The following is a 20,401-nucleotide window of genomic DNA, read 5'->3' as shown; positions in this document are numbered from 1 at the left end:
TCAAACCCCTCTTCCTGCTTCTGTGAAATTTGAACATACATTTCTCCTAAAGGTCTCTGGCCAGGTCTCCCAGCAGAATCACACAGTCCTATTAGTAATGCGATCTCATTTACATCGTCTGGCTACAGAGCACTTTCTTTCCTGCGTCCAGGCCGACGTCTCTGAAATGGCGTAGGCAGGCTGTGGTGGACAGCCGCTCGCTGGCAGCCTCCAGAGCCCTGCGTGCTCTGTCGCAGATCCAAGCAGGGCATCCTGCCTCTTGGTCATAAAGGAGGCACTCAAGAGGAGCGACCAGTGTAACGAAACAAAGAGGATACAGGGGATTTCATTATCTTCCCAGTGAACTGTGTAATTGTGCAGCTTTCTTTTAAATCCACCCAGCGCTCTTCTGCGATGTGTAAAGTGACTGGTATCAACACTGGGCTCCTATGCGCCATCACTGGTTGGGCATCAGGGTGTTCTCGGGTGCTGTTTACATGACCTTTTATACTTCAAACCACTTTACAAGATTCCATGGAAGCCTTAGAAAAAGGAGGAAGAGCCATCACTTAGGGCTGCATGTATATGTGTAGAAATACATGTACAGTACTTATGTATCATTTGGATTGTGAATATAGTAAACCTATCCCATGTTTGTCCATGGCTTCACTATAGTGGTGGGTAGAGAACATACTGACCCAGTCTTATCCCCTGCTCACAGGATGACCTGCCTGGCTGAGTGCCTCTCTCTAATCCAGGAAACTCTATTCACCCAGGTTGCTTTCTTAAGATAGCATTAGTTAAGTCCCCCAATGCTTAAGAGAAGCCCTAAAACTTCATCAACCCCTTCTTCAAAAATTTCATTTCCTTGAACTCCTGGGAACCTCTGGATACTGAAGTGGGGACCAGCACTAAAGTGGGGACCAGCAAGTAGCCTGTTACCACCCTCACAGGGCTCCAAAATGTGCAGAGCTTTGCACTAGGTACTGCAAGGGTCCCTCAAAAAAATGACACATAAGAGTAGTAAGCCCTGGCCAGGTAGCTCAGTTGGTTAGAACATCATCTCAATACACCAAGGTTGTGGGTTCAATCTCCGATCAGGGCACATACAAGAATCTACCAATGAATGCATAAATAAATGGAAGAACAATTCAGTGTTTCTCGTTCTCTCTCTGTAAAAACTAATAAAAAATTAAGAGTAATAACAAATAGAGAGTGCTTTACATGAATATACTCTAGTGATCCTCGTGCCCTGGGATGTAGGAACTATGACTATAAATGCCCCATCTTACAGATGAAGAGATTAAAACAGGGAGAAGCTAGTCAAGCAGCCCAAGCTCGTCTGTTAGAAAGGAGCAGAAGAGGGTTTGTACTCCTGCAGTGTGGACGTGGAGGCTGTGCTTTGAAGCACGAGGTCGGAGTGCTCGTACAGCAAGTTCTCCAGCTGCCAGTAACTTACCCTCTGATGTTCACAGGGGAAGACTGGCAATTCCAGGCTACCATCGAAATGTTAAATATAAACAGTAGACTGTACACACGGCCCAAGTTCTGAAGGAGCAATGGACTCCCACCAAGGTGCACAGATGCGAGAAGTTAGAGGTCACATGTGCAGGGCTATGAGGGCTGGCATTAATACATGGGAAAGGGAGGCAGGGCAGTGTGCATAAAACAGAGAATTTATAGAAACAAGTGCAGGAGAGCCCAAAGTAAAGCCATGTGGCAGGAATGCAGGTTCAGAAAGGAGTTGAAATGTGCAAGAGGCATGGGGCTGGATTGTGGAGGGTGTGAATTAGGGCAAAGAAAGACACCGCTATGCAGGAAGAGTGCCATTCCCCATGTGTGTTTTGCAGAGAAAAAAACTGTGGAAACAGTCTGGCTCAAGAAGTACTTAAGGCCAACAAATAACTAACGTGGAGCCCGACTGAGAGAAATGATTGGATAGACTGACTTCTGCTATTGTGTCAGTTCAGCCAGCGTAAAAGCATCTCCCTCCCACCGTGCACTAATCACACAATACAGTGAAAGAGAACTGAACATTTACCAGTCTGATGGCCTGTTTTTTGTTGTTATTTTTAAACAAGTATCACAGACTCTTCTCTGATAAGAGATTGCTCATTCTCTAAAAGAATGTACTGAGGATAAACCCACCCAGTTAGCCACATCATGCCAAGTTTAGGCAGTACTTGCTGTAGCCGATGGATCCACCAGGTGGCAGGCTTCCTATTTCCCTCTTATTCTCTGTAAAGTTATCTTCCCATCATTTATCAGGTTCTCGGCCATTAATGTTTCTAACCAAATATTGGTGCTCAGTGTCTTTTGTGTCTGTATTTCCCCTTAGGGGCATTATCTCATGTTGTATTTCCATACATAGAAACAGGAAAAAGAAAACTGGGTTTGGTTTTTATAGGCAGAGGGGACATTTGGACAGAGTCTAGCGATGTGCTCTGATTTAGCATTCCTGGCTGTAACTTTTCTGACAAATGTTCAGCATTTATATTATATTTATTTTATAAAATGTTTCTGATACTTTTATATATCCTTGACTTCTTCCTGACGATCTGATACTTCGAGTGTTCCTCCTGTCAGTCAGTGCCTGGCTCCCCTGCCACTGCTTTTCCTGGAGCACAAGCCTATGAAGCCTGTGCTCTGCTGGGGACACGAGAAGCAGAGGGACGGGGCAGGCCCTGCCGTACAGAGAGGGTGGTGGGAGTGAGGGCAGGGCAGCCGTGCTTGGGCTCTCCTGCTGGGCACCGTGACCCTGGGAAGAAAGAGCCTCAGCGTCTCTGAACCTGTTTTCCTCATCTGTCATAACGCAAGCATGCATAACAATCTCTTTCTTCCTCAAATGGTTGTAAAAATCAACTCTCATGACCTGGTTGTGGAAATAAAGTGAACACATGTACGTAATAAATACTTTAATATTTATTTATTTTTTAATTTATTTTTTTTTATTTTAATCATTGTTCAAGTACAGTTTTCTCCCTTTTACTCCCATTCCAGCCCACCTGCCCAACCCTCCCCACTTCCCTCCCATTACCACCCTCCCCCTAGTTTTTGTCCATGTGTCCTTTAAATTTGTTCCTCTAAACCCTTCCCATTCTCCCCTGAACTTCCCTCTTCTCTCCTCTCTGGTCACTGTCAGCCTGTCCTCTATTTCAGTGTCTTTGGTTACATTTTGCTTGTTTCTTTGTTTTGTTGATTAGGTTCCTGTTAAAGGTGAGACCATATGGTATTTGTCTTTCACTGCCTGGCTTATTTCACGTAGCATAATGCTTTCCAGCTCCATCCAAGCTGTTGCAAAGGGTAGGAGCTCCTTCTTTCTTTCTGCTGCATAGAATTCCATTGTGTAAATGTACCATAGTTTTTTGATCCATTCATTTACTGATGGGCATCTAGGTTGCTTCCAGCACTTAGCTATTGTAAATTGTGCTGCTATGAACATTGGGGTGCAAAGGTTCTTCTGTATTGGTGTTTTAGTGTTCTTAGGATATAGTCCCAGCAGTGGAATTGCTGGGTCAAAAGGCAGATCCATTTTTAGTTTTCTGAGGAAGTTCCATATTGCTTTCCATAGTGGTTGTATCAGTCTACAGTCCTACCAACAGTGCGCTAGGGTCCCCTTTTCTCCACAACCTCTCCAACACTTGTTGTTTGTTGCTTTGTTTATGATGGCCATTTTGACTGGTGTGAAGTGGTATCTCATTGTGGTTTTAATTTGCATCTCTCTGATAACTAGCGATACTGAACATCGTTTCATGTACCTTTGGATCCTCTGTATGTCCTCCCTGGAGAAGTGTCTGTTCAAGTCCTTTGACCATTTTTTAATTGGGTTGCTTGTTTTCTTAGAGTGGAGTTGTGTAAGTTCTTTATATATTTTGGAGATTAAACCCTCGTTTGAGGTATCATTGGCAAATATGTTTTCCCATACAGTTGGTTCTCTCTTTTTTTTTTTTGATACTGTTTTCTTTAGCCTTGCAGAAGCTTTTAATTTTGATGAGGTCCTATTTGTTTATTCTTCCCTTTATGTCCCTTGCTCTAGGGGACATGTCAGTAAAAAAGTTTCTGCTCGAAATATCTGAGATTTTCCTATCTACATTCTCCTCTAGGACTTTAATGGTGTCACGGTTTATATTTAAGTCTTTTATCCACCTTGAATTTATTTTTGTATAAGGTGTAAGTTGGTGCTCTAATTTCATTTTTTTGCATGTAGCTGTCCAGTTCTCCCAACACTATTTGTTGAAGAGGCTATTTTTACTTCATTTTATGTTGCTGCCTCCTTTGTCAAATATTAATTGACCATAGAGACTTGGGTTTATTTCTGGGCTCTCTGTTCTGTTCCATTGGTCCATGTGCCTGTTTTTATGCCAGTACCATGCTGTTTTGTTTACAGTGGCCTTGTAGTGTAGTTTAGTGTCAGGTACTGTGATCCCTCCTACTTTTCTTTCTCAAAATTGCAGCAGCTATTCGGGGTCGTTTATGACTCCATATAAATTTTTGAAATGTTTGTTCTATGTCTGTGAAATAAGCCATTGGTATTTTAATAGGTATTGCATTGAATGTGTAAATTGCTTTGGGTAGTATGGACATTTTGATGATATTGATTCTTCCAATCCATGAACACGGTATATGTTTCCATTTGTTTGTGTCTTCCTTGATTTCTTTCCTCAGTGTTATGTAGTTTTCTGAATACAGGTCTTTTACCTCTTTGGTTAGGTTTATTCCTAGGTATTTTATTTTTTCTTTTTGCTATTTCAAATGGGATTTTTTTCTTGATTTCTACTTTAATATTTAGAATGCACTTTTAGAATACCAGATGGCCTTGATTTTTCCTCTTATAGATGGAGATATAAAAGTCAGTGTTGTTATGTTAGCAAAGGATAGACTGGAATCAGACAAGGGTAGCTCCCAAGACAGAACACCCCACCCCAGTGACCGTTGTGGTCCTGTGTGTCCACTCTGCATGTAAACGTGGGAAAGACTGAAAGACTTCAATGAAAGATAAGCTCCAGCCACCACGTTTGCTGCCCTTTTCCTTCACCTGAGGTGTAGGGAAAACTAAAATCTTAGTATGGCTTCACTCAATTTGTGAAGAGAAGGGAGACCACATTCCAAACAACCTGTGTTAGTGGGTCTTTTATACTTACAAGAATTTTTCATTTAAATCTAAATAGAATATCAGTCTCTCCTATCAGGTAAAGGTTTATTTGTAAAGTTCTGGCATTTGTATATACAAATATGAAATTTACTCCTTCATAATGAAAAATAATTTTCCTTCTCTTGTTCATGTTTAAATGCATTTCCCTAAAATATTTTTATAATTATGACATTAGGTATGGGATTATATACTCTTAAATATATAAACTCTAAAATCAGCAATAAAATACTGAGACTTTCAGGTACTAAATTAGATATAAGGTATGAACAAATCATTCTCTAAAGAAATACAAATGAGCAAAATCTATGAGACAACATTCAGCCTTTTAATTGCCAAAGAACGAAGATCAAAACGATATAACTTTTTCTCATAAAATTGGTAATTGGTTAAGTGTTATTAAGTTCTGACAAGCCTGTGGTAAGACAGGTACTCATGTGTGGCTTGCAGGAGTATAAACTGACATAAATGTTCTGGGAAATAGTGTATCAGCATGTACCAACAGTCTTTATAAAGTTCAGATAGACCCTTTCTTTGATTCAGCACGTGGAGTCCAATTACTTAATCTAAGGAGAATGTTAGAAGTTAGGACAGTGATACATAGGTGAAGATATTTATTTCAACTCTTATAAGAATTGAAAAGTAGGAAACAGTAGCAGTAGGAAAATAGTTAAATTTTGATCCACCCACCTCATGGAATATTGTAATACAGCCAATTAAAATATGTTCTGAAGGAACATTCAGTGATGAAGGGAAAGTTTTTCAAAGCTATACAATGTGAAATGAAGAAACAACATAAAAGTAAACATTAGATTAATTTAAAATTAAAATTATGTATGAAGTATGTCTATCTGTATATGCATAATTTATACTTGCTTGAAAAAAGACCTGCAAAAAATATCCTGAAATATTACCAGTGTTAGCTGGGTGGTTGGCTTCTCGATGATTTTTTTTTAAATTTATACCTTCCTGTTTTCTTCTTATAATGGCTTTATTACTCCCCAGGTTGGGGTACAGAGTAGATGGTAACATGGAAACAGTCAACCCTTTTTCAGTCTTCTTGATGCCCATTGCTTAGGACCACCTGGAGCTGAATAGCTAGGTATCTTTCATGCCTGGGCATTTTATTTTTATTTATTTATTTTTTAGATTGGTTTTTATAGAGAGAAGGGAAGGAAAGAAAAAACAGAAGAAGAGAAACATCAATGTGTGGTTGTCTCTCGCATGCTCCCAACTGGGCACCTGGCCCTCAACCCAGGCAGGTGCCCTGACTGGGAATCAAACTGGGCACCTTTCAGTTCGCAGGCAGGCACTCGAGTGACACCAGCCTAGGCGTAGGTCTAGGCTTCATAAAAGACCCTTCTCCTGCCCTGGCCGGTGTGGCTCAGTTGGTTGGAGCATTGTTCTGTACATCAAAAGGTCACAGGCGATGGTTCTTTCTCACATCGATGTTTCTCTCTTTCCCTCCCTTCCCTTTTCTCTAAAATCAATAAATGTGTCCACAGGTGAAGATTAAAAAAAATAAATTCATTAAAAAAAAGAAAGTCTCTTCTTATACTTTTCATCTTTTCAAGGTAATCAGGGCCATGTTTTACTTTAAAAGAACACATTTCTCCCCTGGTTATTAAGAGACTCAGAGGCAGTGATGGACACCAGAATAGAGGGGATCAGTCCTGCCTACCTGCCCCGGGCACCCTGCAGCCTGGCTCCTGACCCTGTTCCCCAGCCTGTCCCCAGGGTCTGCCCAGAGAGAGCCCCTGCCCCAGGACTGAGGGAAAGGGCACAGGAACCCGCCTGGAACTGCCTCACCACACGTGACCTGGCGGAAGAAAGGCTGTTTCATACTCGCTGGCATAAACTTTCCAGCTCAGCAAGCTGACAGGTTTTATGGTGACAGAAAAGGAACCTTTTAAAATAATGAAAAATAAAAGTCTCATTCAATTTTGATACTCTTTGATTTCTAGGTCAAAGGAAAAACACAAAAATGAGAAAAAAGGAAAATAAATCAACCGAGGAGGCAGCCCCTGGGCACATTATTTATACTTAATACATATGGATGAAGCTAACTGTTATTTATAGAGCCTTTCCATGTGTCACACAGGGTGCAGGAGGCTTTAACAACTCCATCCCAGGTGTGAGCCTCCGAGGAGCCCCCATGAGACAGGTGGGGTTCTGCTGTCACACAGCACAGGAAGTAGAGGCCCAGGGAGGGGGCGCAACCTGCCCGGGTCCCAGAGCCCGCCCTCTTAAAGGAACCCTACGTTTCGCCCCCACACACCCTGTACTCTCCAGGACTTCACTGTGTAAAGGGTCGTTTAGAAACGGAAGTCCCTTTGTATGTACATCCTTGGGTGTCTTTGTCTTTGACTCTCCTGTCTCTGTTCTGACCTTGTTTCATTACAGCATGTCCCTTTCATATCACCTCATTTTTTTTTACAGAGTGGGAATAAGGTGTCAATCACTACTACCCCATTTGAAAACACATCAATCAAAACGGGACCAGCCAGGAGAAACAGCTATAAGAGCCGGATGGTGAGGCGGAGCAAGAAATCTAAGAAGAAAGAAAGTCTAGAAAGGTTGGTTAAAACAGTATTCCTTGTGAATTTAGTGGAGTGCCCACGTTGGAGGAAAGTCACTCCCTACCTAATTTAAACGTTTATGTATGAAAGGTTCTATATTGTGGTTCACATATATGTATACATGAAGGCTCATATTCTCAAAAGCATCATTTTTCACTGTGAAAAGGTTTACGCAGTTACGTACGTTGTAGAGCTCGGTTGCTCTATCTCATGTGTGAGAACCGGAAAAGCCCTTTGGTGTTTCTTAAGCCTCTAGGATCTACTTCATTGCAGTTGAATTTGAGGAACTGGACCTTCCAGCTATTTTTAACATTAAATTTACATTTAATAATGTCCTTTACACTATCGAAAACCAGTTGGAATATTCAAGTGCCATCGAAAACCAGTTGGTATATTCAAGTGCCAGATATTCTGAAATAACTATATTTCAAAAGCATCCAGATAAACCTGGAAATAAAAGGACTTTGTTTTTGTGACTCAAAACCTAGCCAGGTTCTCCATTTGCTGTCTTGAGAGGCATCGTGAATCTCTTCTGTGCAAGACGCTGGCAAGATGCAGTGTGTGTTTCCAAGGGCCCAGCTCTTGCCAGGCAGCCGTCCGGATGTGCTCCCTCCCTGATGCCACAACCTCTCTCCTTTACCCACTGGGATCTCATGTGCAATCCTGTTACGAGGGGTTTTGATGATAAACAAATGTGAAAGGAATGCTCCTCATCTCCAGGAAAGACAAAGTTATACAGGAAAGGAAATAGAATTATGCTTTACCTGGCCCAGCTGTCAATGATCTTTATAGCATAAGGAAAACACCAGCCTTTTACTCTAACCAAACATTTTTGTTTAGTTCTGTTGGGAGGAATGAAAAAGGGCAACTGTGTTTGGTCAGAAGGTGGAAAGGGTTGTATAAGAGCTTAATTCTCATCTTCTGTGGTGGGACATCAACAAGTAATTCCTGAAACTGAAAATCTAAAAGTAGTGTAAGCACGTTGCTTAGGAATATGCAAGACAGATGGAAGAAGACTCACTCCCTGTCTCTGGGGAGTGGGCAGAAAAAGGCACAGGAGGGGAATTGTTACTTTACATTACAAGTTTACAAAACTGTTTGGCTTTTTAACCCAAGGGCATTTGTTACCTTTATTAAAAATTACTCACACAGAGAACACACATTTTGAGATTCTTCTTCTTTTTTCTAATGTGTGCTTTGTATGTTGTTTGGTCTGTCAGTCATATTGAACACACCATTTCAGAGTAGCAGCATTGACACTTTTTGCTTACGCTCACCAGGGGTGGGTCAGGCTTGCATGATGGTAAAGGGACTCTGTACAGCCACCTGGCTTCTCAGCCACCTGAAGCAGTGCCTTATGCTTTAGGTCGTGCTTGTTGAACACTAAATACACATTTGCTTCTGCTGCCACACGGTGTCTGCTGCCCCGCTGATAGGATAATCTTCAGTTCACCTTTTTCAGCTTTTTTATGTAAATGTACACTCTGCACTGTCATTAGGAGTATCCAAGAGTCCACGATGGAATAAGCAGAGCACACAGCCCCACACAGATAAAGCCTCTGCCCAGTGCATCACCATGAAAGAATTCTATATCCCAGATGATTTTTCTTTCAGAGATTTACTTTGTATTATCTCGTAATGAAATTGTGTCAGTATCTGGGGGTACATACTCAGAAGCTTTCAGGCAAAGAACACCCTTCTCATAAACTTGTCTGGCTGACTTACGCCTATAAGTCAGCCGGACAAGTAAATAAGTGAATGTAATGTACATTCTTAGTATACTTTATATATTTTTTTTATTTTCCCAGCTCTTCACAAAGTGTTTGGAATTAACTGTCCATTGTATACTATTTTCCTTTCTTAGTCATAAAAATATCTTTAATATAAAATTGAGATCCTGCCCTGACTGGTGTGGCTCAGTGGATTGAGCTCCAGTCTGCAAACCAAAAGGTTGCTGGTTTGATTCCCAGTCAGGGCACATTCCTGGGCTGTGGGCACATCCCCATTTAGGGGCATGCAAGAGGCAACCAAATGAGGTATCTCTCACATATTGATGTTTCCCTCTCTTTCTCCCTTTCTTTTTCTCTCTCTAAAAGTAAATAAAGAAAATCTTTTAAAAGTAGAATCCTACTCTTTAACAGCATCTGCCGTCATATCACCTTGTCTGGCACCGGAGTGAGGGCAGAACACACGGGTGTTATAGGGAGGCCAGAGCAGCTCCAAACACAGACTTCAATCCATTTTCTCTTGTTTGTACTGTAGGAGGAGATCCCTTTTCAAAAAACTGGCTAAGCAGCCTTCTCCGTTACTCCACACCAGCCGAAGTTTCTCCTGCTTGAACCGATCGCTGTCATCTGGGGAGAGCCTCCCGGGGTCCCCCACTCACAGCTTGTCGCCCCGATCTCCCACACCCAGCTATCGTTCCACCCCCGACTTCCCGTCTGGTGAGTGAGTCTCCTGGCAAGGCCAGCGAGGGACAGTTGAGAGGAGGTCGCAGTCACCCTCTTAGACTCTGAAACACTGAGGATTATTCCAGCTTGGAGGTCGTAAGATAGGGTTATTGGGATCATTAAAAGAAGACAGAAGCTACTGGGTTAAGCTTAGTGTTAGGGAGGTTTATCGGAAAAGCATTCATTTGTTAAAGTTGGATGCTGAGACAGTTTGCTGACCTTGACCTGACCTTACCTGAGACATTTTGGGCTGGAGGGTGGAAAGAAGAAGGAAGGTGGCCATAGCTCACAGTGTTCCGTTTTCCACCCCCAGGTACTAACTCCTCCCAGAGCAGCTCCCCAAGTTCTAGTGCCCCCAACTCCCCAGCGGGGTCAGGACACATCCGGCCCAGCACTCTCCACGGCCTGGCCCCCAAACTCAGTGGACAGCGATACCGGTCCGGAAGGCGTAAGTCAGCTGGCAGCATCCCACTCTCCCCGCTGGCCCGCACACCCTCTCCAACTCCACAGCCCACCTCCCCACAGCGTTCTCCGTCACCTCTGTTGGGACATTCACTTGGCAATTCCAAGATCGCTCAAGCCTTCCCCAGCAAAATGCACTCCCCTCCCACCATCGTCAGACACATCGTGAGGCCCAAGAGCGCCGAGCCCCCTCGGTCCCCGCTGCTCAAACGCGTGCAGTCGGAGGAGAAGCTGTCTCCCTCCTACGGCAGTGACAAGAAGCACCTGTGTTCCCGCAAGCACAGCCTGGAGGTGACCCAGGAGGAGGTACAGCGGGAGCAGTCCCAGCGGGAAGTGACCTTGCAGAGCCTGGAGGAGAACGCGTGTGACGCGCCTGCCCTCAGCCGGGCCAGGCCCGTGGAACAAGGCTGCCTGAAACGCCCCATCTCCCGGAAGGTGGGGAGGCAGGAGTCTGTGGACGAGCTGGACCGTGACAAGCTGAAGACCAAGGTGGTGGTGAAGAAACCAGAAGGCTTCCCAGAGAAGCAAGAACCCCACCAGAAGTCCCACGGACTTGGGAGCGATTTAGAAAACCACTCTACTTTGAGACTGGAAGAGAGAGAGAAGAAAAAATATCCAAAGTCTTTAGAAAGGTCAGCTCATTTTGAAAACAAAGCAGCCATGCCAGAGACGCAGTCCCTGGGCAGCCTGCTGAAGGATGCTCTGCACAAGCAGGCCAGTGTGCGGGCCAGCGAGGCTGTGACCTTGGACGGGGCAGCAGCGGGCTGTGGCCAAGCACCCGGGGACCACAACCAGGGCACCTGTGACTTCAAACGAGCCTCTGCTCCCAGCCCCCTTCAAGACGGTCTCTGTCACCCCACTGACAGGTCCGCCCCCGGAAAGGGTGACCACATGGAGAAGGCTCCCCAGGCCAAGGACTGTCTCCGCTGTGACAAGTTGGACAGCAAGTTGGCCAACATCGATTACCTCCGAAAGAAAATGTCCCTTGAAGACAAAGATGAAAACCTCTGTCCTGTGCTCAAGCCCAAGATGACATCTAGTGCCCATGAATGCCTGCCAGCGAACCCAGCCTGGCCCGTGGGCGGGCAGCAGGAGGCCCCGGCGGCCTCCGAGAGCCGAGCGTTCATGAGCAGCACCCATACAACTCAGATGAGCGGTGTGACTTTCGTCCCTCTCAAGGCCTTAGCTGCCCGGGTGGACGGGGGCACAGAGAAGCCAGGCTTGATTGCTCCTGAGTCACCTGTTCGGAAAAGCCCTTCTGAGTACAAGCTGGAAGGCAGGTCTGTGTCATGCCTGAAGCCAATTGAGGGCACTTTGGACATTGCTCTCCTGTCTGGACCTCAGGCCTCCAAGACGGAGCCACCCTCCCCAGTGCCTGCACAGAGCCCCAGCCCGGGCAGTGATGTGAGGCCCTCTGCTCCACCAGCTCTTCCCAGCAGCGGGGGGAAGAAGGGCGATGCTGCTGTTCAGAGGGAGCTTTCCCCTGCTGGCTTCAAGGTGAGCAAATCCTACCTGCTCGAGCCTCGGTTCCCGCCACCCAGCCGGGGTCTCCAGAGTTCACCAGCAGCTCACCTGCCTGACCCAGAGCTAAAGCAGGACAGGAAAGTTTCCCATGCCACCAGGAGCTCGGTGACAGTCACGGAAAACAATCCCCAGCGGAGAGAGGGTGACCCCAGCAAACACCAAGATCCCAGCCCCGACACGAAACACCTGCCCTTGCTGGGGCAGAACCTACAGAACCTGGACCCACCCAGGGCATGTGGCCCGCTCCCCACTGGAGGTGTCCCCTTGAGGGAGAAGCTGAGGGGAAGGGAGTCGTCTGAAAGGGGCCCTTCCACAGCCAGAATTGAGCCGCCTGCTGCAAGGGCTGATGTCCACAAAGACCCCTCCATGGAGCTGTGTCCCCCAGAAGCTACCAAAACCAGTGACAGCTCCAAAACTCCTCCCTCTGTGGGAAGGACTCGCCCAGACCTCCACACACAGACCCAGGCCGTGGAGAGAGCATGGGGGCCTTCTGGGAAAGCAGACCACAGAGAAGGCCGAGATGAGGCAAGGCCCCTGGCCAGAGAGGACTCTCTTTTGCACTCCGTGGGCACCCCTTGTGAGAGGCAGCCAGGCATGGGAAGGAGTGGTGTGGAACCCAAGCTGGAAGCCTCTCCTGCCACTCGGTCTCTGCAGCCACCCGAGAGTGGGAAGAGTGAAAAGCTCTGCAGTTTTTCTTCTTTGCAGAAAGATGGTCCCAAGGAACCAGAAAGGAAAGAACAGCTGCATCAGTATCTCAGCAGTGGTTCTCAGCCCCCAGCAATCACCAAAGAACTGCCTGGCCTGGCCACTCGGCAGCTCTGCAGCTCACCCAGCCACTCTTCAGGCAGAGAGCCAGGGAGCAAGCCCTGTGTCCCAGAGCCCAGCCTGGGCCTCCAGGACCCACCCAAGCCCACTGCTGTGCACAGTGAAAGCAGCAGCTACAAGCCCAGGCCTGGCCCTGAGCCCAGCCCTGCGAAGTCCAAGCCCCCAGACAAACTCCTCTCCTCCCAGAAGCCTAGCGTTGGAGCTGCTCTTGTCAGAGAGCCTGGCGCACAGCCCTCCGGTGGCCCCAGCCGAGAAGGGAAGGCCAGCGGTAAGGGCGTGTTGGATGTCTTCCCTGCCCCCCTAGGCTCCCAGGACACAGCCAGCAATGTGGCCGGCGCAGGTGGAAGTGGGCCTCCAGTCTCAGTGCCCCTCAAAGGGAGTCCTCTGGACACCAAGCCAAAGCCCACCGATGGCGGGCATGCCCCGGGGATGCTGGAGAAGCCCGTGCACCTGCCAAGGCAAGGACACCCAGGGGCAAGTGAGCCTGTGGAGCAGAAACTCCCCACTGTCGGTGAAAAGCTAAACCTGTCTCCAAAGCACCCCAAACCATCCACTGTGAAAGATGGCCCCCCGTCGAGCAGACAGACAGACAAGAGCCCCAGTCCACTGGCCGCCAGCGCAGACAGGAAGTCTGAAGGGAAGAGATGCACCGAAGCACTTTACGCCCCAGCGGAGAGCGGGAAGGCGGAGGCCAGCCCGGCCCCAGCCCAGGGCGAGGCCCGGCCGAAGGGCGCGGAGAGGCCGGCGGCAGCCGCGGGAAAGGGCTTGCCGGAGGCCAAGAGCAGAGCGCCGGGTCCCCAGAAGCCACCGGCGGAGGCAGGCAGGCCCGGCGGCATGAAACGGTCACCCTCGGCCGTCGGGCAGAGCTCTTTTCGGTCCGCGGCCGTGCCCGAGAAGTCTCTGAGCTCCTCCTGCAGCTTTCCCGAAGCCAGGCCCGGACTTCGGGACGCCTCGGCCGCCAGCGCCGACCCCTTCTCCGCCAAGGCCAACGGGGCCGCGCCTGAGCCCGCGGCCCCCGGCCACCGAGACCCCCGGAAGCCGCCGCCCGCGGCCGGTGGCGGGGCCCACATGACCAAGAGCGACTCGCTGCCGTCCTTCAGGAGCCCCGCCGCGGCTCTGGAGCCGCACCACCCCGGCCCGAGCGCCCAGGACAGGGCGCTGTCCGTCTCCGTCTCCGTGTCCGTGTCCGCCGGCGCGGGCGCGGGAGACGCCAAAGGGAGAGAGCCCGCCCCGGCCCAGCCGCCCCCGGCCAGGAAGCCGAGTGCGGGCCGGGAGGCGGCCAAGCTGTGCGCGGCGCCCAGCAGCGAGCGCCCCATCGCCCTCTCTTCCGAGAAGGACTTCGTGGTCCGGCAGAGGCGGGGGAAAGAGAGTTTGCGGAGCAGCCCTCACAAAAAGGCCTCCTAACGGGCAGGCCCGGGGCGGCCCTGGGGACACGCAGCCTGAATGTGTGGCTGGGTCTGGACGACCTTCCGAAACCAGCACTGTGGGGACACCGCGGGCGGGGCCTGGAGCCTCGCCGAAGAAGGGGAGACAGAAAGAAGACGTGGAAAGAAAGAGGGAACCTTCTTCCAAATGCCTTCCCAATGGTAACCGGTAAAAATGTCACCAGATAGTGTTTGTGCAAGGAAAAGGAAATACCTTTCCAGTTGAGGGTTGTTGAGGAGAAAGATTTTCTCTGTAAATATCTGGCAATGTGTTTGGTTTGGGATGTAGAATGGATACCTTGCTGCTGATTGCGTCATTTACTACAGCTTTTTTTTTTTAAATAAGGTTTTTGCTTTACCACTTACCTTAATGTAGTAATGAAGCAAAATGGTTCAAACCGATGTATGTGAAAGTCTAGATACACCCATACTTGTGTGTTTACACGTTCACCTGTATGTTTTGGTCTGTGGTTCAGAGACTATTTCAAGGCTACATTTTTCTGAGTTAAAACATTCTAAGTAGAGATAAAGATGCAAGAAAGCCCTAAATACAGTAGATTGTGAGTTTTTATGTGTATTTTTAACCAGAGATTTTGATAGTACTCTATCTGGCTACCTATGTTTCCAGATCTAAAGCAAGACCTACTCTAACTGCTGCATTTAGAATCCTCCTCCATTAGGAATGGCTGGAACAAATGGAGCCAGCCGTGTTCATTTCACATCGTCCTAGTGGACGCTTCGATCCGGGGTCCACCTGTCCGAAAGGCCAGCCGTCCTTGTCTGTGGGTGTGTGTGTCGGGTCTTCACCCCAGGTAGAGCGGGGCCTGTGAACACACATCGCCTTTATTTCTGTTCTGCTTTCTCTTCTCTCCATGCTCTTAAACTCAGGCTTTATGCTGTGAGTCACCAGTCTGAAAAGCACACGTTCTGTAGTCCTGCACCAGCCCTGCTGTTGGACGGGCGGGAATATTACTGGCTGCACACAAATCCGCTAGTACTTAGGTTGAGTAATAAGCATCAGGCATTGGAAGAGGTTTTAAATTTGCTTTTTTGAGGAAAAGAAGGGGGGTGGATTTTGGCATCATAGCATATATATTAAGGAATAATCAGGACATCAGATACCTTTTAATACATAGCTGGGGCCTTATGTTGTAGATGAAGCTTGCTGTTTTTAGCAAGTTCCTGGGTTTCACATTCATTTCTGATGCATCGAGTAGCTCCATACATTTCATAACATGATCTCTTTATTTGTATGCAAACAATTACTGTATTAATAAAGAGCAGCATTTTTGTAACAAAAAAAGACCTGTTGGAGCTATTTGGTGCTTGAATGTGACTGTCCTTTTTACTTTTGCTAAGCCTTATTTAGATTTTGTATACCACGGAATATGTAGAATTTGTCCATTTTAGTGCTGAAGGGGCTTTTTGTTGTTTTCCATCGCAGTTCTCCTGGTGGCTTGTTTTGTGTTGTAAGACGGCACTTGCTGACATAAGTACTGAGGCACTAAGTACTAAGAGAAAACACACAGATAAGTATTTATAAGATGCTTGGGATCCATAGCAGGAATTTTTATTTTGTTTTGTAAGAGGAAAAAAATTACCAATGAATACTAGCCCAACATGCAGACCTCCTTGGGGATGTCTTAGTGTCTCCAGGCTATAAAATTTTTCATCTAAGCATAGCATCGTTCCATAGCCCTGTGGATTGTAAATCATTTAGTAAGGCTGTAAACTGCACTCCAAAAACAGAGGCATTATTTAATCAACTGCTTGGTTGTCCTTCATTGCAAAATGAGTTGGCAATGGCAAAAGAAAAAAAAAGCAGAAAACGTCTCCTTTTTGCCCCTACTACTTTCCCATGTAGTTTTAGCCATTCCCCATCACCATGTGTGAAGTTGTAGAAGAAAGAAAATATTTTACAAGAATTTTAATGGGTTTCAGCAGTGGTCTCAACATTTATAATTCATATCTGTGTTCCGCGGTTGTCGTAACCCAATGCTTCTGCACTCAGACACCGAGACAGGTCTACTGGGGAGGCAGTTCATGGTTTACAGCCTTTGCTTTTTAACTGTTCAGTTTCCTTTAAAGCACAACTAGGTGCTTGTTTACAAACAATGTATTTATGTATATTTTGTATAGTGTGTATTATCGTTTTTGCCAAATATGTTTTTGCATTTGGGATGAGTAAAGAGTACCTAAGGTTGCATTCATGTAATAGCTGTTTGTTGTTGTAACCCTCTCCAATCAGCTGGTAGGAATTCTCCTGTGTTCTCTTTGGTCGGTCTCCTGTGATTGTAAGATGTGCTCCTCGGTAGTACTCCCAGCGGTAGATTTACCAGCTTCAAGTTTGTTAGGATCTGTGCAATAAAGTGTTTGCAGTCTTATTTTCTCTAAGAAATTCCCTATGGATGTCATAATTGTTGTACATTGAACAAATATTTATACTTATGCAGTTGCATAACATTGAAATAAAAATTTAGCATGAAAAGATAATGGCTAATAAGGCTTTTTGTACGTACTCTCCCTAAAGTGTTACTGAATATAACTCTGTGTTATGGAAAAAATATGGGTTTTTGCAGATTGCTCTTTGTTGAGTGGAATAGTTTGCTAATTTTTTTTAATTTACACAAACATGTTGTATTCTTCGAGATTAAGTCTCCTTTAACTCCTTCCTGTTTTCCCCCAGCCTTCTTCCTTGCCTGCAAAACTTCTCAGCTTCCACACCAAACTCACCAACTCCCTCCAGTCTCAGGAAAGGTGTCCTGTCTCAGTGACACCGCTTCCCTCAAGCCTCCCAAAACCTTGTCCCATCAATGACCATTGTGTCCTCTCATCTTTATCTCCCCTTATGCCTCTTCATAATTAAAAGCCATTGAAACCATCAGGAAGGCAGGAAGCAACCCAACACTTACTGTCTTCCTACAATAGATAGATAGACATAGAATTATATATATTATGTGTTACATATTATATGTATTTATATATATGTTTAGTACTGGGCAAGATGCTTTTTATTGACCATCTCGAGCCTGCACACAACCCTCAAACTGGATGGTGGTGGTTGATGAGGAAACAGGCCCAGGCAGGCTATATAATTTGATTAACATATGCCTTGTAAAGACCTTGGATTAGAATCCAGATTTTTCTGGATCTAAAGCTCTTGACCTTTAAGCATTATGTGACATCTAAGTATTACCAGATGTCACGTAATTCAATTCAGATCCAGTCCCCTCTGGGAGTGATGGAAGCCACCTCATCTCTTTCTTTTTAGGCTGAAAAGTAATTCACATGGTGAAAATTACGAATTTGATGATTGGTGGAAAACCATGAGGCAAGGAAGCTATTCGTTCTGTGTAATAGGCTCCTTGATTAGTTCTAAATTAATCCGTAGGCAATTTCCCATCTAGCATTTTCAGTTCACAACACAAATGTAACTTCAAAGTGTCACTGTATTAACTATGGAAATTTGCTTTCTTCAATATAGGCCAGGTATTAAGGAACTCTGTGGGAGGAAGTTCTAAATACAACTTTCCTCCTACTGTATGTTTTTAATTTGTTGCTCAAAGCAGTCATCGTGTGTTGTTCCTCTTTTATTCTACCTCCGACCCCAGTTAGTATAGTACACATCTCACATATCATGATCACAGCTTGGCTGAATCTGTTTCGTTACTGTTTGCATAGTGAAAGGCAGTGAGCCTGGCCCAGGTTCAAGATCTGTGGCAGTTTGGACACCTCAGACCCTGGATTAGAGTCATCAGCGCCAGCCCTCATAGAAAAACATGCGGCAACATCTCACTGAGTTCTAACACTGTGCCTTCCAAAGGACAAGCTCGTCATCTCCTAATGTCACAGGCTGACGACGGGCTGTGCTTTCCAATACTTGGATGCAGGCAAGCACTTCAGAACGGGAATTTGCTCCCAAGACTGAAGTTCCCCGTACACTCTGTAACATGCCAGCCAAGTCTGCTCAGATGTGGGAAAAGAAAGGCCTCTTGTGAATGGTTGTTCTTTATTGCTCTACACAGCTTTACAAAAAGTTGATTAATATTGTAAAGCTGAAAGCCTTGAACAGGTTTCATTAAGCACTTCCTGGAGTTGGCTGTCAGCAGCCGGGAAGTGAAGAATGAAGATGTTTGTGAGGCCTGAAGTAAGCATGTTGCAGCTACCAACTCTTCATATGTCAGGCCGGCATCAGCACAGCCTGCAGGCCTGACTTGTCTAAATCTTTTGCCTGGAAGCTCTGTCTCTTTGGAATACACATGCTTGTGTAAAACAGTGCTGTGCTGAAGTGACTTTCCTGAGCTGGAGACGGATGTCCACGTGCCCCCTTTTTACTCTTTTTGAAACTAAAGGAAGTTCCTGTGGACACCTGTCCATGTCTGTCACTGAAGAGCCATCCTGTGATGTGAGTCCCAGCTCCCTGGACTGTTCAGGTTGGGATACTCAGAATAAGTGGGGTGCCCTATCTCCTCCGGGAAAGGGGAAGAGCAACCTATAAAGCCAGTACCCATTTGCATTTGAAAACACAAAGCTTTAGGAAAAAGTCTTCTCCTTTTTAGTACCTGTCAATTCTCACAATTGATGAGCTCTTTATTCTTGTTGTGCCTTTGCAAAAACAAAAATAGTCTTTAAAAGAAAAACTCTCATTTCCTCTTTATTACATAGTGTGTGGTTATTGAAGGCAGATTAGAAATACAGAAAAGCAAGAAGAGAAATGGAATCACTGCAACCCCACCCTCTGTCATTCTTCTCAGTATTAAAACACAAATATATTCCAATGCCTGTAAATACAGGTCTGAAATATTACTTATAATGCCTGTATGACATTTCCTTTTATGGCCATGCCATATTTTTTTTCCTTTATGTGTATGCACACAGTAGAGAGCCTCCGGTACAAATAACAGAGGTCATCCTACTCAATTTTTGGCACATCAACCTTGGTTTACACCAAGGTTCATTTAATTTATCCCTTCATTATCCCCCCCCCCCCTCCGCCGCTCCATTGGCAACCGTGTTAATGGTCTATTTGTGTTCTTACAAAGTATAGGTATCATTGTTTTATATGCATATATTTTTAATTTGTAAAAATATTCATGTTAATATGTCATTTTGGATTTGTTTTTCCATCCAGCCCTATATGTTGGTTTGCAAACTGACCCCCATACACAGAGGGCAAGGAGACAGCGAAGAAGGAGGCAGACCCCTCCAGATTGGTAGGTAGCAGTTTTAATGAGCTAGAGAACTTACAGACAAGGCTTGTCTTGGGCAACCACAAGAGGATAGATTTTCCTACTCACCTGCCAGAATCTTCAAAGTTTACATAGAGACCTTATTGGGGTGCAGGCACATATACTGTCCAGAGGGTCTCAACAACAGCTTACTCTCCGGAGGCTGCGTCCTTGAAAATGGCTCCTATTGTGGGAGCAATGGGCAGAGTGCACATTCCAAGGACAGGGGACGGGGATGAGGAGCCTCCAATTGCCAGAGTCCAGCCTGCGGGTCAGCTGGTGGTCACATCCTCTCAATGACCTTCCCCAGCACTATATGTTTAAGATTCAATTACGTTGCTATAGCTGTATCTACTCCATTGCTTCTAACTACTGTGTAATACCCGATGGTGAGTGTCTTCCACATTTCACCCATCCATTTTCCTAGTGACGAGCACTGAAAATGAAATTTCCTTCTCCATAAGTAATGCTGCACTGAATATCATTTGGGAAATGTGAAACTTTCTGGGGATATATGCCAGAACAGAATGTGTGGCTCATGTATTTAAATTGACTAATTATTGCCTCATGGTCCTAGTGGCTGGTCCAATCTACACCATAAGCAGTGCATGTAGTTCCGACAGTCCCCATCCCACCTACCCTATTATCCAGCTTTTCTTTTTGCCAGAATAATAGACAGAAAACATTATCTTATTTTAACTTGTACTTCTCTGTTTTCTAGGAGAATCAACATGTTTATAATGTTGTCCCACCCAAGAACATAGAACATTTCTCCATTTGT

At 45.9% G+C, this 20,401-nt stretch overlaps 1 protein-coding gene across 7 annotated transcripts in view; it reads left to right on the top strand.

The window, feature by feature from the left end:
- MAST4 (microtubule associated serine/threonine kinase family member 4) overlaps nucleotides 1-16,882 on the top strand; it is a 527,976-nt gene extending 511,094 nt beyond the window's left edge. For all 7 annotated transcript variants that reach the window (XM_045848314.1, XM_045848312.1, XM_045848311.1 and 4 more), the window contains 3 exons: nucleotides 7,568-7,704; nucleotides 9,970-10,151; nucleotides 10,471-16,882. In XM_045848314.1, the coding sequence (XP_045704270.1) occupies nucleotides 7,568-7,704; nucleotides 9,970-10,151; nucleotides 10,471-14,372 (4,221 nt within the window). In that variant the 3' untranslated portion in view covers nucleotides 14,373-16,882. The remainder of the gene's footprint in view (nucleotides 1-7,567; nucleotides 7,705-9,969; nucleotides 10,152-10,470) is intronic.
- Nucleotides 16,883-20,401: the final 3,519 nt, after the last annotated feature.

The sequence above is a fragment of the Phyllostomus hastatus genome, unplaced genomic scaffold (genome assembly GCF_019186645.2).
Source record: "Phyllostomus hastatus isolate PE091 unplaced genomic scaffold, TTU_PhHast_1.1 phas_contig_58, whole genome shotgun sequence".
Lineage (NCBI taxonomy): Eukaryota > Metazoa > Chordata > Mammalia > Chiroptera > Phyllostomidae > Phyllostomus > Phyllostomus hastatus.
Note: the sequence above shows the minus strand (reverse complement) of the source record. Positions and strands in the feature narration are given on the sequence as shown.